This window comes from Eschrichtius robustus, chromosome 11, assembly GCF_028021215.1.
Source record: "Eschrichtius robustus isolate mEscRob2 chromosome 11, mEscRob2.pri, whole genome shotgun sequence".
Classification (NCBI taxonomy): Eukaryota; Metazoa; Chordata; class Mammalia; order Artiodactyla; family Eschrichtiidae; genus Eschrichtius; species Eschrichtius robustus.
In genome coordinates, this window is record NC_090834.1 from 102095078 (window position 1) to 102111204 (window position 16127).

General features: G+C 54.4%; 1 protein-coding gene across 1 annotated transcript; it reads right to left on the minus strand.

Moving 5' to 3' along the window:
- Window positions 1-8756: 8756 nt before the first annotated feature.
- Window positions 8757-10006, minus strand: YPEL4 (yippee like 4). The gene is made up of 4 exons (XM_068555960.1): window positions 9831-10006; window positions 9605-9648; window positions 9142-9250; window positions 8757-8913 (listed from the first exon to the last, which is right to left on the minus strand). The coding sequence occupies exons 1-4, from the start codon at window positions 9969-9971 to the stop codon at window positions 8824-8826; spliced, it is 384 nt and encodes a 127-aa protein (XP_068412061.1). The 5' UTR covers window positions 9972-10006; the 3' UTR covers window positions 8757-8823.
- Window positions 10007-16127: the final 6121 nt, after the last annotated feature.

Below are 16127 nucleotides of genomic sequence, written 5' to 3' on the forward strand. Positions count from 1 at the left end.
TTCCTATATCCTAGGTTCCTATTGAATTTATAACCCATTCTAAGCACATCCCACCATCTCCCCACCTTCCAGCCTTTGTGTTGTTTCCTCTCCTTGTCATTTCCTGGTCTTCCTTCCTCCCATCTTCTTGTCTTTAAATCCTTTCTGGTCTTCAAATCTTAGATGCTACTTCCTCCAGGAAGCCTTCTTAGATTCCATTCCCAACTGGGAGCAATCCTTCCCTCCTCCGAACTCGTTATCTGTCTGTCACCAGAGAAGTCATTTAGCAATTTTCACCTGTAATAAAGAAGTGCTGAGGACAGAAGCCATTCTCCAGGCAGCTCTGTGTCTTCCCCTTACCCACAGCACATTACCCAGGCAGACGCCCTCCACAAGTGGGGACTGGACAAGGATCTGTACAAGGTGCTACAGTCCCTTTCACCAGCTCCTGGGGCTGTTCTGTCTGCTGGGCTAGGGCCCTGTACGCACCAAGCCTGTAACTACCAGAATCCTGGACGCCCTGCACCCCTCCTCCTACAGAAGCCCCAGCTGCTTGCTAATTCTGCTTCCTGCTTAACCTAAGGATAAACTCAGGTTCACTCTTCTGTCTCTCGGCTGGCTTTCTCTCCTCATGGTGGGGGATGCCACAATGGGGTCTCTTACACACATTGATTTAGGAAACAGGCTCTGAGCTACCTATGTTCTTACAACCCAGGAGCTCTGGGTATTCACGTGCTGGTTGGACAGCGTGTCTGCCTCTCCCATGGAGCTGGCTATCCCTTGCTATCAGCCATATTGGCTGATTTCAACCCCAGTTCACTTTTGACCTGGGCCAGAGAAGTGCATTTAGTGAATTAACTTAATGGTGTATGCGTGGTGGGCGTATAAGAGCCCCAAAGAGATGCACTAAGTTTATTGTGTTAAATTGCTGTGTGCCCTTGGGCAAGTGACATCCCCCACCCTAACTCCTGTCAATATCTTGCCTTCTATCTTTGAAAAAACAAGAAGGTTGGGCAAACTTGCAAATCCTGCTAGCCCTAATCTTCCATGTGTCGTGAGTGTGTGTATCTCAGCTCCCGCAGAGCAGATCGACAATCATAAGAAAAGGGTTCCTGACAAAGGTGACAGGGATTCGAACCTCATTTCCTAGGCATTGATGCCCTTGGTGATTTGCAATTTGGACCTGGGAGATTTTGCACCTGAAGACAAAGAGAAAGGATTTTTTTTTTTTTTTTTTCCCAGCAAGATTCCTAGAATGTTGTTCACCAGCAGGACCACTGGCGTTCTGGACCTGCACTGTCCTATATGGTAGCCACTGGCTACATGTGGCTATTTAAAAGTGATTAAAATTAAATAAAATTAGAAAGCCATTTCCTCAGTCATAGTAGCCACATTTCCAATGCTCAGTAGCCATATGTGGCTAGTGGCTACCATATTGGATGATGCAGTATAGAGCATTTCCATCTTCACACAGAAACTCCTATAGGAAGTTCTGGATCAAACTTTTGTAAATCAGGAAACTGAGGCCCAGAGAGGAGACATGACCTGGCGAAGCATGTTATGGCAGATCTGGGCCTAGAACAAAAGTACCCCATTCCCAGGCCGGACTCATTGCCCTACTCCCTGCTGCCTCCTTCCTCTATGCCCCTCTGGGCTCCCAGCTCAGAGCCCCTCGGGGGTCCAGCACAGGACCAGGCGGCTGGGTTGGTTGGTCCCAGGGGATGTTTGTGACTGAGCAGAGCTCCAGATGCTGCACATTCCTGGTAGGGTCAGACCTGCCCTGCGGCAATCAGGGAATTAGCCTCTCAGAAGAGCCTCAGATATTCTTTCCGGAGCTGCCCTCTTCCTGCCCGGCCCAGGAGGCCGGTTGGTTCGGGAGCGCTCTCGGATCGCCTTGGGTGAAGCTGAAAGGCAGTGTGGATTCCCCGTTGGAGAGGTACTTCTGCTCAAGGAAGGTTCGGAGACAGGCAGGAAATTGCACCTCTTGCATCTTCTAAGGTCTCCAGGTCCAGCACAAGGGGCATCTGGGAACAGGGTTTCTGCCGGTCCAACCTCGGGGCCGCATTTGGCGGGAACCGGATCTGCCCTCACCTGCAGCCCTGTGGCGGGTGTGACGTTAAGAGCAGGGAGACCGGCGTCCGGGGGTGGAGGTGTGGGGGGCCGAGAGGCCAGGGGAGGGGGCGCCCGGGAGCGCCCTGACCTCGCCGGCTGCTGGGAGGCGGAGGGGATGGGGGTTGGGGGAGAAGAGGGGAGCCTGGCAGCCAATGAGAGGGAGGATCTCGTTTCAAAAGGGTTAACCCACAGCCAATGGGAGCCTGGGGGAGCGGATCCTCCTCACTCCATTCAAGAATCCCAAGTATTCAAGATGGACGGCAGGGAGTGTGGAAGGAGAAAGGGGGCGAGGGGGGAAGAGCGAGATCGGCAGAGGACAGGGCGCGGCGGCCGGTTGTTCCCCGGACCTACCTTGGCCCCGGCCGGCGGGCGGAGGGGCGGCCGCCGGGGATCCGAGCCCGGCCCGGGAGAGGAGCCGGCGGGGTGCGAGAGGGCGTGAGAGAGGGGGAGCGAGGCCAGGGAGGGAAGCCAAGAGGGAGGGAAGGGCAGAGAAAGAGCCCGGGAAGAAGGAGGTGGCAGGCAGAGGAACGTAAGGAAGCGCGATGTGTAGGTATCTGAGCGCCCTGAGGGGTAACGCCCCCGGTTTTCGGTTTTATTCTCTCGGCGAGGGGCGGGGGGTGGTCTGGGCTCGTCCCCTCGTCTTCTTTCCCCCTCTCCATCCTCCTCCCCTCTTGGGCATCTCTTCCGTTTTTTCCTTTCGCAGCGCCCGTAGCTGGCGAGCAGCGGGCACGCCGTGCTGGGGCGGCTTCTCCCGGTCCTTCTCCAGCGGGAGGTGGTGCGCAGGGGAGGGCGGCTGCTGCCGGGCTGGGGCCGGGCCGTCTGGGGCCGGGCGTGCCGGGGACTTGGCGGGTGTGCTCAGAGGGGAGCGCCGTGGCTGAAGGGCTGGAGCCGGGCGGGGAGTTGTGCATCTTGAGAAGTTGTGCATGAGCCAAGGGGCTGTGTGTGCGTGTGAGGCCCGTTCTTGGGCTGAGAGTTGTGGGGTTTTAAGGGGTGTGTTCTGTGGAGCAGCCGTGGGCTCACACTCCGGGGCTTGCTGTTTGGGTAAGTGTGTAGTAAGGGCTGAGTTGTGCAGCGAGTGTGGCTGGGAGTTTGCGTGTGCGCGCGTGTGTGGTCCAGCCTCTAGGTGTGTGTGTCCTGGGGGACGGAGGTGGGGGGGGGGGCACCGTTGGGCGTTGAGGGCGAGCGCACCCCCATCCCCCCACCTCCCCCTGCCCCTTTCAGCCCATTCACGGAACGGGGCTTTCAGGACCCTCCTGGTCCCCTCCTCCTCCAGTCGCCATGGCTGCGGGGCGGGGGTGGGAGGAGACAGTTGGGGCCAGCCCCTGCCCCCGCTGCTCCAGCTAACCCTCCACCTGCCCTTTCTCTCCCTTCCGCAGGCTGGGCCCCATCCCCTGCGGCTCTGGGGAGCAGGGGCCGGAAGATGGTGGCCAATGAGGAGGGGGAGTGGAGAGAACTTGAGCCGGGGCCTCCCCTCCCCCATTTCCTCCTCGGTCTCCACACCCGCCTCTGGAAGGAGCTGGGGGATGGCTCCTGGGCCCACGCTGGGGGACGGGCCCTGCTGGCTGGTGAATCGCAGGGCCCGCTCTGCAGTGAGTTGGGTGTGAGAGCCGAAGGGACCTTGGTCCCAGCCCCCTCTCCCTTCTCTCCCCCCGGGAGAGATCTGGGAACTCCTTGGTGAGGAATCTTCCCCTCACCTCCAGGAACTTGCTGGGCAGTCCTGCCTTTGCCCCTCTGCCCCCTGTTGGCATGATCCAGTTCGCTGCTGGGACTGCTTCGCTCAACCCAAGAGCAGAGGCCTGGCGACTGGCCCTAGTGGGGCCTGGGTCCCCGTCCGTTAGAACGTTTTGCAGATCACAGGAACAAACTCTGCCTAGGAAGGCGGGAGAGAGGCTCTCTTGCTTCCTGAGGGGGTGGGAGGGGGCCGGAGGGGAAGCCCAGAGGAAGAGCTCCCAACTGGGAGTCTGTCCGCCATTCCTCCGGCCGGCTGTGGAAGGCGGAGGTTATCTCCTGGAGGCCTTCCCTGATCGCTGCACCGGGGAGTTACCCCGCAGCCCCTGACCCTCTGGGCTGCACACAGTTCACCGGGTCTGAACTGGAGCTGAGCTTCCGGGGCCACAGCTCTAGCCAGGAATGTGCCACCCTAGAGCTCTGCCTGGCTCTGAACCTTTGGCTGGTGTCAGGATTGTTTATCCAGGGTTTAAGCCCGTTAGACCAGGCAGGATGGGGAAGTTCTGGGTGAGCTGAGGGCTCCCTAACTGGAGTCCCTGGATAAATGAGAAACAACTCGGATTCGGATCCCACTGCCAATGAAAGCCTATCTCTAATGGTGAGGGAATCAACCGCACCATTTCGTTTAATGCTGAACCCATAAAGTGGATTTAATGACCTCCAAGAGGAGATGCAGAGGTGGGACTTTGCCCGCAGCTTCCACCTCCAGAAGCACCTCCCCTCCTGTGCAGCCTGGGGACCCTGTGCCTTTTCTCCACCATCCCTCTGGTCCTGAAGGTTCATCTGAGGCTGTCCCCTTGAGGCCTAGAACTTCCCTTTATCTAAACTAAAAAGGAGAGCGAGCTTTGGCGTAGGGAGGAAGAGAGGGTTCTCTGGTCCTGGTCTGCCAGCTCCTCTCTGGAGGGAAGCTGCCGGAGATACAAATCCAGATAAACACAGCTTCATGTCACCCCCAAATTTGGGGGGTTTCTACCGGTCATTTCCTGTGAAGATTGAGTGCCAAGCTGCCTCCTTGGACCCTGTTCCCCCAGCCCCAAAACCTCAGGGAAAGGGTGGTCTCGATGCTAGGAAGGGTGTGAGGAAGAAGGCCAAAGGACGAGTGGAGGGAAAATAGAGGATCTACGCCGAGGACGGAAGAGAAGGGAGGAAAGCTGTACTGAAGATGAGAAGGGGCAGAGGGAGGCCAGGAGAGCTGAGTGGCCCGGGGACTGGGAGAAGGGGCGAGGAGGCAGGGCCGGCATGCCTCTGCTGCGGGCCGGAGCTCTTTTCACATTGTGCTACTGTCTGCGCCTATCACTAGCAGTGCAATGTTAAAAGGGCATTGGCCGCGTAGTGCTACCCAGCGCCAGCTGCCTCCTCAGCGTTGAGACTTCCTCACCCAGAATCCTCCCTATGAGCAGTCCTACGAAGAGCTCACATTTATGGAAGTGCTTCCACGTGCTAGACACTAAATACATTATGGTGGACCTCTAATGACTTTGGCAAGTAACACCCCCATTTTACAGATGAAAAAACTGAGAGTCAGAAAGGTTTAAGCAGAGCTGCCGAAGTTTTAACAGCTCTTAAGTTGCAGAGCCTAGATCTAATCCTGTCCTAAGTCTGACAGCTCACCAGTCTCTTTGGAGAGGGTTGAGTAGATTCTCAACTGAGAGATTGCCGGAGCTGAGGGGTAGAGGGTTTTGATGCCACCTGCTGGTTGTATGAGAGTATCTTCCAAAGGTTCAAGCCTTTAAGGATACAAGTAGTGGCTTGTTGGCTTAGAAGGAGGAGTTCCCAGACTCAGTTTGGGGTTGGAGGGTGGGTGGATAAGATTGGGAGAGTCACTGTTAGGACCAGAATAGACCTCCATGAGGAAAAGGCGATGCCCAGGAAAGGAAAAAGGGCTAACCTGAAAGGACTGCTCCTTGGGGACAGGGACTCGTGTGCCCCTGGCCTTCCACACCTGCAGCTCCTTCCCTGGCTCTTGGGCAGAAAAAGGAGACCTCATCTCCACCTGCAGTTCCCAGCATGACCCCGCTTAGTCACAGGGTATTTGACAGTGGTGCTTCTCCAGGGCACACCTATCTGGGCATCCAAGACTCGGACAGCACTGCCCATGGCCTGATCTTGAAGATTAGATAGGGTCCCTTGAACCCAACTCGCAGAATGATTCTTCCAGGAGAGACTACAAAGAACTTGAGGGCAATGACTGCCAGTTACTTCCCTGTTTCCCACAGTGTCTAGTTGGCTTAATAAGTAAATTGAGAGAGGGGCAGATTTGGGGAGCTTTAAGAAGGTGGCTAGTTTGTGCCTGATACTCAGAGATTTTCAAGGACAAGCCTTTCCTGAACTTTGGTGCAGGAAGCGGGACTGAGAGGGACAGGGTTTCTGGGTCGCTTGCTGGAACCTGAGAGAAGGCTTTAGGCATCACCAGGCATGTGGGAACTGAATGATGGGACCGACCCCCATCAGGCCTCTCAGATGGGGGTGCTGGGCATCATTCCTTCATGGCTTGATTTGCCTTCTTCTAGCACCTGTGTCTTCCAGGTCTCTTCTGCCCTTCTGCCCAGACAGCCTCTCCATGCTGACGTTGACAACAGTATTTGAGACGGTACAGTTAGCTTCGTGTTCCTTTGTTTTCATTCTTAGTATTTCGATTTGAGCCTCTTCTCTGGGCACAAAACAGCCATTTGGTGATGTGACTCCACTTATTAAGAAACAAGAAAATTTCAGTGTTTCCTCAATGCCCTTGAGATGAAATTCCTAAGTGTATTATGGCCTCTGCCTATCTTTCCTGTGCTATCTCATCTCACCCACTTGCATCTGTGCTCCAGCTTTGGAAACTTTTATTTCATCTAAACTTGAGCCACTTAACACACAGTTCTCTCGGCCTGAGACATCCCCCTCCCCCCAATCTTCCTCTCTGCCCACCTAACTTCTTTTTTTTTTTTTTTTTAACTGTAAATTTATTTATTTATTTATTTTTGGCTGCGTTGGGTCTTCCTGGCTGCGCTCAGGCTGTCTCCAGTTGCGGCGAGCAGGGGCTACTCTTCGCTGCAGTGCGCGGGCTTCTCGTTGTGGAGCACGGGCTCTAGGTGCGCGGGCTTCAGTGGTTGTGGCACGTGGGCTCAGTAGCTGTGGCGCACGGGCTTAGCTGCTCCGTGGCATGTGGGATCTTCCTGCACCAGGGCTTGAACCCGTGTCCCCTGCATTGGCAGGTGGATTCTTAACCACTGCGCCACCAGGGAAGCCCTGCCCACCCAACTTCTCATCCTTCAAGTGCCGTCATAGTCATCACTTCTGCAAACCCTTCCTTGACTCCTTAAGTCTAGGCTAAGCCTCTCCTACAAGCTCCCGAGCTTGCTCCCCCAGCCCCGCTCAGAGCCGCTGTCACCTACTGGAATTGCCTCGTTCTTGTTTGTCCTCGCGCTAGACCGAAAGGTCCATGAAGTCAGGCCGTGGCTGCCTTGTTCTCCACTGCATCCCCAGTGCTGAACAAGGCCTGGCAAGTAGGAGGTGCTCTTACAAATAGCTGCAGTATCAATAAATGAATCTGTAAATAACAAGCTAGCTTACAAAAACAATGATTTTTATGATGCGTCCAATCCTCCCTGCAGATGTCGGTGACCTCACAAAAATAAGATTTCACATCACTGCCAAAAATTGCACTTGCGTCACGTGGTTGCATTGATGCTGCAGTTCTGAGCTATTTTGTTCCACTTTGTATCAGCTGCCAAGGCAGCACCTTGGCTGATCGATTTTCCTTTTAGCTTTAAGTGTGGCCATGAGCTGACCAAAACATTCCAGAACCGGGCTGAAAGGCAATGGGACCCAAGAAAACCCTTGTTCTGGAATAAACCTCTTCCAGGTGCCCAAACCAGGCAAAAGCAGATTCACTGTCAAGGGCTCCAAAAGACAGGAGCTGTTTTGGATGCTCCAGCTGGAAGACCACTCACAAAAGCCATCTCTTAACAAGCAAAACCTCACCTGAATCTCCATCCCCTGGTATCTTGCCATTGATGAAGCAACTGCTGCCCCCTAGTGGTGTGAAGGGACAGGCCTGGGATGGGGGGTGTATGTGACTGGTATGGTACTTGCATGAGGAAGAAAAGTCAGAGGACCGAGTGCCTCACAGTTGCTTTCCCCTTTTTATTAAAAATAGACCCAAACACTTTATGTATCATACAAAAGTTTCGTCCGCTGGTGGCAGCCACGAGGAAGCCTGGCCCCGTAGCACTGATTTCCCGCCTTCCCCCCAAGGGACTGGGTCCCAGGGAGCAGTGGCTGGGCCTCGGAGAGCGCCCACAAAGACTGCTTGCTCTGGAATGTGCCAGCTGGGGGTGAGGCTGTTCCAGGGCAACTCTCTCTACCGCGCCCAAAGGTCAGATGCTCGAAAGTGCCTCTTTAGTGCCAAGGTAAACAAGTGGAGTGAAATGGAAACCCCTGTGATTCTTTTATTAGTACCCAGGGCCTGGGATTTGGGATTTCCACCCCCAACGAATCCTTGCTTCTACAAACAGGGGTGGGAAACTTCACCCTTAGAGACTCCGGTATCTCCCGGTGTCTGAGGCCAAAATTTCACTCCATCTCGAGCCTTTTCCCATCTGCTATTCTGTGGCCTAGGATCTACCAGTCCCATGACTCAGAGTTGGTCCTCTGTTCATTCACAGAGGTGGAGCAAACACTGATTCTTCCCGTGGTCCTCTCTGCCTGAGTCTACGCCCCGCCATCCCCTCAATTTTCAGGACCTTGGGGCTAGAAGGCCCCACAGCCAGCCCTTTCCCCCAGTCTGTCTCCCTGGCTGCTGCCCACTCCTGAGCCTTCAGCACCCCTGGGGTACCCCAGACCCCTGTTCCAAAGGGGCCTGGGAGTGATGAGGTGGAGGCGGGGGAGGGGTTGGTGGGAGCCGGGATTCCCCCCAGGGGTGGGGCAGTACTCATGCTGGTATGGACGCTTGGCAGGGCCCGGGGACAGGGGTAGGGAGGGTGGGGCATGCGGAGGAAGGGCACAGCCTGCCGGAGCCCCTCAGTCCCAGCCGTTGTCCTTCACCATGTGTGACATTTCAATGATGTACTTCCCTTCCTTGTACTTCTGGCTCGTCTCAAAAGCTTGTTCCTGATGGAGGGGAAGCAGTGAACGCAGGACAGAGCAGTTCCCTTCCAGGCACTCCTGCCGCCACCTGTGTTACCCCTGACCCCAACCCGTCTACCCCCGACCCAGTCCAACCCACTACTAGCTCCCTCTCCCCTCTGGATCATGCAAAGACCTAACATGTGGGCACTGGGGCTTGGAGGGCCATGGAGACTCCGCTAGAGAGGGTGGCCCTCTCCCCCCGGTACTCACATATTTCCAGCCGAGGGTGGTTTTGCAGCTCTCGCAGAAAATATCAGCTACCGAGTGGAGCCCCGTGAGCAGGAGACGCTGTTCAGCGGGCCCACAGCCCACGTTGACCCTGTTTCAGGAAACAGGAGGGACCCAGGACCCAGTGGCGTCGCTCTGTCAGTCTAGACCCCAAACAAACAGCCCAAAGGACCTTCCATCTGGAGAGAGCTTAATCCTCCAAATGGAAGCCCCTGCCTTCAGCAATCCACCCTTTTCTGTCTAGTGCCTGGCCCTTTTTCTTCCGGTGCTGGGATTGCAGTTCTGCCCAGACTCCCCACAGAAGAACTGTAGACTGAATTTCTGAACCGCTTTGCAAAAGGAGAGGCAAAGGCAGCAGCTGCAAAACCACCTTCAGATGGCTCACCCTGTTTCTCCCAGGGGGAAATGATTCACAACACATGCACAAGGAGAGAGGTAGACTCACACGGAGTTAAACAGGTAGGCTCGGCCGTGGCTCCCTTGGAAGGACTGTGGAGACATAGGAGCGACAGTGACTACTGGGTAGCCCTTGACCCCAGGGTTACCCTTGCCCTGAGTCCCCCCCGGGACGCGGAGGAGGGAGGCTGGGCTTCGTTGCCTCACCCCTAGGTGATGTTTGGACTACCCTGGGAGGAGAGTGGAGGGGAGTGGCAGGCCCCCACTTGGCGTACCTTGGAAATAAGCTCATCGTGTTTGGCCAGGTGTGCACGGCAGTGGACGCAGCTGTAGGTGCGGTGGCAGCGGGGCAGGTAGCTGCGGAAAGTCTTGGTGGGGAGGCAGGCAGGGGCCGGGCCAGGGTCGCAGCTGGGCATGACGGGCTGGAGGACGATGCCCTGGCGGGCGGGAGGGGCTGGTGCCGTGCAGCTCCCACACAGACGGTCGCAGGTGAAGCAGCGGAGCAGGTTGGCTAGAGCCGTGTTTCAGGGCAGGAGAGATGTGGGGGGGCTGCCCGGCCAGGGCCCCCCCAGACGTGGACCAGATAGAAATGGAAGTCACCTGGGAAGAGGGGAAGGTGCATCAGGAGAGCCGAGACCGCTTGAGGAGCCCCTCCTGCGGGCATGGAGAAGATGGGGCTCCGCTCACCTCCACCCTTATTCCCCCCCCCCCCCCATCACCAGCAACCCTCCTTAGCGTCCAGTCGCGCTGTGTCTCCCTGTCCCCTGGATGACAGTCTGCTCTGGCAAGCCTGGCAGCGGATCCAGGCCTCTAGCCCAGGAGGTGGTGTCTCTCCCTCCTGGGGCGGGAGCTGCCTCCACCATTTTCCACCGAGAGCAGCCCGCTGGCACCAGCGCTGCCATGGGAGCAACGTCATTTGCAAGTGCTCTTTCCTTGATTTTCAGTTCTTTTGTGAGGATCTGCGTCCCACATGCTCTGGTAGGCTCTGCGTCTCTGGAGCTCAAAGCCTTTGCAAAGTTGGGGGAGTCTGGCAGTTCTTCTTTCTCATGGCCTCCGTTTGCAAGATAATTGGTCCATCACACGTTTCGTGGGGGAGGGAGGGGCGTGATGAGAAAGGGAAGGCGGGCCGGCAGGCAGGTGCACACACTGTGCTCCAGCCCTCTTCTGGGGCTGGAGTCCTGCATTCTGGGAACTAGAACTTGATGGATGTCTCAGCCGGTACCAAGGACCTCAGACTTGGCTGCTGCAGTCTTGCACCTTGGTCCACGCGTTCTGGCCCGGAAGCAACTCTGGGCTTGTCTCCTCAGCCTCTGAGGCCCTCGGTCTCTCTTTCCTGCCCTCTGGAATTGCTGCCTTAGCCCTCGGTTAAGGACTTGGGCACCCAGCCTAGGAGAGAAACTCTCTTTCCTTCGGGCGCATCTGACAGCTGGAACCAGTGGGAAATGGGGACTGTGTCTGGGACGCCAGCGCTCCTGGGCTGTGTCTGTAGGGTGGGAGCAGCGTCTAAGATGGGCAGCAAAAGTGGAGGCTCTTATTTTCAAAACCTGTGCTTTGGGGCCCAAGGCAGAGGATGTTTCTCTTCACCTTCTCCCAAGGGCAGGACAAACAGCAGTGACTCTGTGGGTGACATGAGATAAAATAATTGCTGGGTCCTGATTAAGAATTTTGAGGAAGAGGCCCAGACTCCAGCCCCAGAGTGGCTGAGGGTGCTGGATAAGGAGGGAGGTGTACCCTGTTGGCTCTGATAAGCGAGCTGCTGTCTTCTCCCTCCTTCACGGGGCCTTCAGGCCCGTTGTGGACGGTTTAGCCCAAGTCTGGCTCCGAGATGCCCGTTGGGTGCTCTGGCAATGCTGGGCCACTAGTCAGAGCAGAGGTGTTGTGACTCTGGGCTGCCAGGGCGATGGGCTCTCATCCTGTCCTCTGCGGTGGCCCCCAGCACCCCAGCTGTTCCAGTGTTTCCTGGGGCCACCAGGCACTCTCTCTACAAACCCCCCTGGCAGAGACCATCTTCAGATTCAGGTCTTCTCCCCCCGCTGGGGCGCAGGAAGACACCTTGGGCTGTGTTGAGGGTGACGTTGGGCTCTGGCTGCAGGAAACAGGCCCTCCTCACCAGCAGAGCACTCTTCAGCCTCCACTTCACAGGTCTGCCTTCAACTTTGCCTGCAGGTTCCCCTCTGACGCGCTCCATCTAACACACCTTCGAGGGGCCTGGGGAGGGGGCCGGGTCCTAGCTCTCAGACTCCTTCCCCAGCCTCCAGCACGCCTCCCTCCCTCTCTCTCCCGCTGCTTCCCCATCCAGCCCAGGAGAGGCTGCAAGGAAGGCCGGAGAGTCACTCACGGGAGGGGGAGGAGGGGAGGAGGGGTCACTTCTTTCCCCATCTCAGATTACCGGGAGAAGCAAGTTGAACAAATGACTGGGGAAAAAACAAAGGCAAGCTGAGTGCTGGGGAGAGGACGCTCCCCCAAGTGAAATGGGGCTGGACCGTGGGAGGTGGGGGAGGGCTGGGGGGAGGGGGGTGCTGAGCAACCAGCGCTGACGGCAGAGGCGCCGAGGCGGAGGCTCCAGGAAACAGGTGCGAATCCCGTGCCTCTTGGGTGGGGGGGGGAAAGGGAGGGGGACACCTGCTCACAAAGGATTTTCTCATCTGCTCTGAGGCTTCGGCCCCCTCCGGGCTGGCATTCCTTAGTAGGGTAAGGTCCAAATAATTAGCAGCGCAGCCGGCTCCCAGGGCGGGCTTTGGGGGTCTGCACCAGCCGCAAAACAATAAACAGCGATGCCTGATGCTGCAGCCAGAGTTGCCGGGAAATAAGTGCGGGAACCGTCAGAGCTTGGAGAGGGATGAAGGAGCTGAGAGAGGAGCGGAGGCAGCGGGGAGGGGGAAGGGAGGACAAAGGGTGGATGAATAATGCTTTTGCAAAGGGGAGAAAGCAACACGCAGCAGGAGGAGGAAATTTGCAAAGGGAAAAAGATTCATTTGGAGAAGGGCTGCCCCCTCACCTTGAGGTCGGCTCCAGAGATCTCCGTCTATCTCTCTCTCTCTCTCTCTCTCTCTCAATCTCTCTGCTCACTCTTCTCTCTTCTCCTTCCGCTCCTTCAATTGGGAAGGGGGTGGGGGCGGGGGGAGGGTAGTTAGGGGCTCAAGACTGGGGCTGCAAAGCTGGCCAGCTGCTAGGGGGCCAGAGGTTGTCTCTCGTCTGTACCTCGGGCTGTGGGTGAATGTAGCTGTATGTTGTGGAACTGCATCATAACACTGTGAGTCATCCATCCCCCCACCCCCCTCACCTCCCACGTCAGAGCAGGGCTGGGAGACACAGGAGGAGGGTTGGGAGGAAGGGAGCGGGCAGGCATTGAGGGATGGGGCTGGGGGAGTGATGCAGAGGGATGGGAGCAGAGGGGCGGGACGGGAGGGGCGGGTGCAAGAGGAGAGGCTGGTTGCTGAGGAGGAAGGCAGTGTGGCCAAGGAGACGGCAAGAACCTGGGGGAAGGACAGGGCTGGGCAAGGATGGAGTACAGTACGGGTGGCAGGACTGGAGGAAAGGAGGTGGCTAGGCGGGTGACAGTGAGAGATGGATGCAGAGTCAGGAGCGTGCACACACATTCAAGATGATACATTTCCCATTTCAGCTCTGGTAGCAGCCTTGACGCAGGGAAAAGAAAGACATAGTAATTGTCACATATGGCATAGAGTGCCCCCAAGCTTGTACCAGGCACTTCCAAGCCTCAAAGCCTCCAGCTGAATACCCCCGAAGGAGTCATAGACCAAATATGACATCTCACATGCAGGAACCTCTTATCACCTACCTCCAAATTACTTGTGCTTCGTGAACGGAGACACCCACGTTACATAAGATTCTCTACTGGGCTATAAACTTTCTGAGGCAGGTCCTCTGGGAAACTCCTCTCTGCATCCCAGGACTGCGACGCCTAGCGCAGAACTTTGCATACAGAAGATGCTCACAAAACAGCCATTGAGTTGCATCTTCAGATGTTGTCCAAGTGTCTGGCTTTGGTCTCACAGAGACCTGAGTTGGAATCCCGACTCTGCCAATACACTTACCAGACACCACTGGGTGAGTTACCAATAAACATCGTGCCCCTGTTTTGCTCTTCTGCTAAATGAAGCTAATAATGTTTACCCCATGGAGATGTGAAGTAAGGTGAGACAACATGTAAACACCTAAAAAATGCCTGGCACGTGATAGGCACTTAGTAAACCGTAGTTACTGTCGTTTCAAAACAGTATTCTCAACTTAACACCCCTAAACCCAGAGCAGATTTACTATTAAATTCTGCTAGCTCGAGAGACACATGCCAAATTTATGTCTGATGAAGAATTTAACATCTTTCTTGCTATTTTTGTATCGGTTTCCAGTTATACTTCAGTTGACCCAGAATATTTCTCATGGAGTGTTACCCTGTGCAAGCTGCTAAAGTAGGTGATCACAGAGCATAACCCTCTAAGATAAAAACTCCGATTTCTAACCAAGGCTAACATCCAGAAAACGAAGTACTTTTCACAAGCAAGGAGGGGGAAAAGTTAAGGTAGGGAAATAAGCTTAATGGGAGGCAGTGCTAGCTGGGTATGAAAAAGTGAAAGGAATTCTGAATATTTAATCAGGGAAGATTCTGGGGTTTAAGGTAAATTCTGAAAACACAGTGTGGGTATCTTGAGGGATGTTACCAGAGGTTTGGAATTGAGAGGTAGAACTGAGTAAAGAAAGAGGGACATATTCTTGCCTGGGCAACAGATGAGAAGGGAAATGTAAGTGGAGGAGGCATTTGTTGAGGAAAACAGTGGGAAGTGGGAAAAGGAAGGTGAGTAGTTTTTTAGGGCAACGTTTGAAAGTGTGGAAGCAAAAAAGGATGCCAGTTAATTTAAATGAACTCAGGAAGAAAATTATCAAGGATTTAGCTGGAGAGGAGAATGAACAAGACACGTGAGGACAGTATTATTTGGGGGTGGGGTGGAGATGACAGGAGTGCTTGGTGAAAGACTGAAAGTGAGGAAAGAGAGTGTAGGGAAGCACAGATGCTTTCAGTGTTCTGCCCTGACTCTTTCTGTGTTTAAGAAGCAAAATGGAGAGCAGTCCAAAGGAGGGGGAGGGGTTTCTTCTCCCTAAAGTCAGCTTGAGATGGCTATACAATACCCAAATTAAGATGACCTTCAGATAACTGGGAGAAATTGCCTTAGGGGAGAGGCAAAGAAACAAATCTGGGAGACAGACTGCATGGAAACAGGAGAGGATGAGCTCACTAAGGGAGAGAATTTTGCAAATGGAAGACTAGAACTAAATTTTTGAAGAATGGTGAAAGATTAGGGGATAGCTGGTAGTTCCCTGGAGAACTAATAGAGGTGTGGTGAATGAATTAAATAATTAAAGCAGATCACCAAAGAAAGCACTGTGAGAAGTGAGAGACTTCCCTGGTGGTCCAGTGGGTAGGGCTCTGTGCTCCCAAGTGCAGGGGGCCCTGGTTTGGTCCATGGTCGGGGAACTAGATCCTGCACGCATGCCCCAGCTAAGAGCCCGCATGTCTCAACGAAGATCCCGCGTGCTGCAACTGAGACCCGGTGCAGCCAAAATAATTAAATAAATAGAAGTGAGAAGTGAGGAAGGCACTCTTAGGAAGTGAATGGTAAAATGGGGCCAGCCGGAAAAAGGCAACCCAGAAAATCTTCCCAGGCTTTTCTACCCAGATTAACCCTGTGAGCTGGACTGAAAAAAGTACTCATCTCTAAAGCAGGGATGACAATTACAGTGTGTACTTCACAGGATTCTTGTGAGGATTAAATGGATTTATACCTGTAATGCCCATAGAACACTGTGTGGCATCTGGCACTATGCATTTGCTATTATTATAACGACACTCAAACTCCAAAATCTTGGGTTTGAGTACTAGCTTGGGCAAGTCGCTTCACCTACCTTAGTCTCCTACCTCACCTGAAACTGAAGATGATAAAGCTGACTTTACAGGTGGCTGTGAAAGAGAATACCTGAAAGGGCTTTGAAAAATGTAAACTACAAATAGATGGCATCGTTATAGCTTCCCCTCCTCAACTTACAATAACTTAAGAGCTAACATCAGATGCTTTCTATGTTACAGGCATTGGGCTTAGTACTTTACATACATCATCCTATGCAATCTTCAAAACAACTTGAAGAGGTTGGGTACTGTTATCGCTAGTTCACAGTCAAAAAACTGGGTCTCAGAGAGTTTAAGTCTGTGATTTGCCCAAAGTCACACAGCAAGCAAGTGGCATACATAGCAAAGAATACAAGATTCCAAAGTCCAAGCGCATCAGAAGCGTATAGACGTGGCCCAACCTGTTGCCTGTGGGGTTAAATGACCGACCTTGTATAACTGTCAGGGATTTAGGGCGGGAAACAGAGTCCCCAACAAAACTCCCCACCCAATAGGAGAGAGGTTGCTGGGTAACGATTGACTTGCAGAGTAACTGGAAAAAATTCTTGGACTTCTATTCGTTTATTTAAAAAAAAATTTTTTTTAATGCTCTCTAGGGGGCAAACATTGTGTCGGGTCGGGGATGACCGTCCAGGTTAGTCTCTGATAA

Coding starts and splice junctions, on each gene's coding strand:
- YPEL4 (XM_068555960.1), bottom strand. CDS start 9,971: ATGCCCAGCTGCGACCCTGGCCCGGCCCCTGCCTGCCTCCCCACCAAG. Junction 9,649..9,830: donor ACGATGAGCTTATTTCCAAG/GTACGCCAAGTG, acceptor ATGTCTCCACAG/TCCTTCCAAGGGAGCCACGG. Junction 8,914..9,141: donor CCACCCTCGGCTGGAAATAT/GTGAGTACCGGG, acceptor CCCCTCCATCAG/GAACAAGCTTTTGAGACGAG.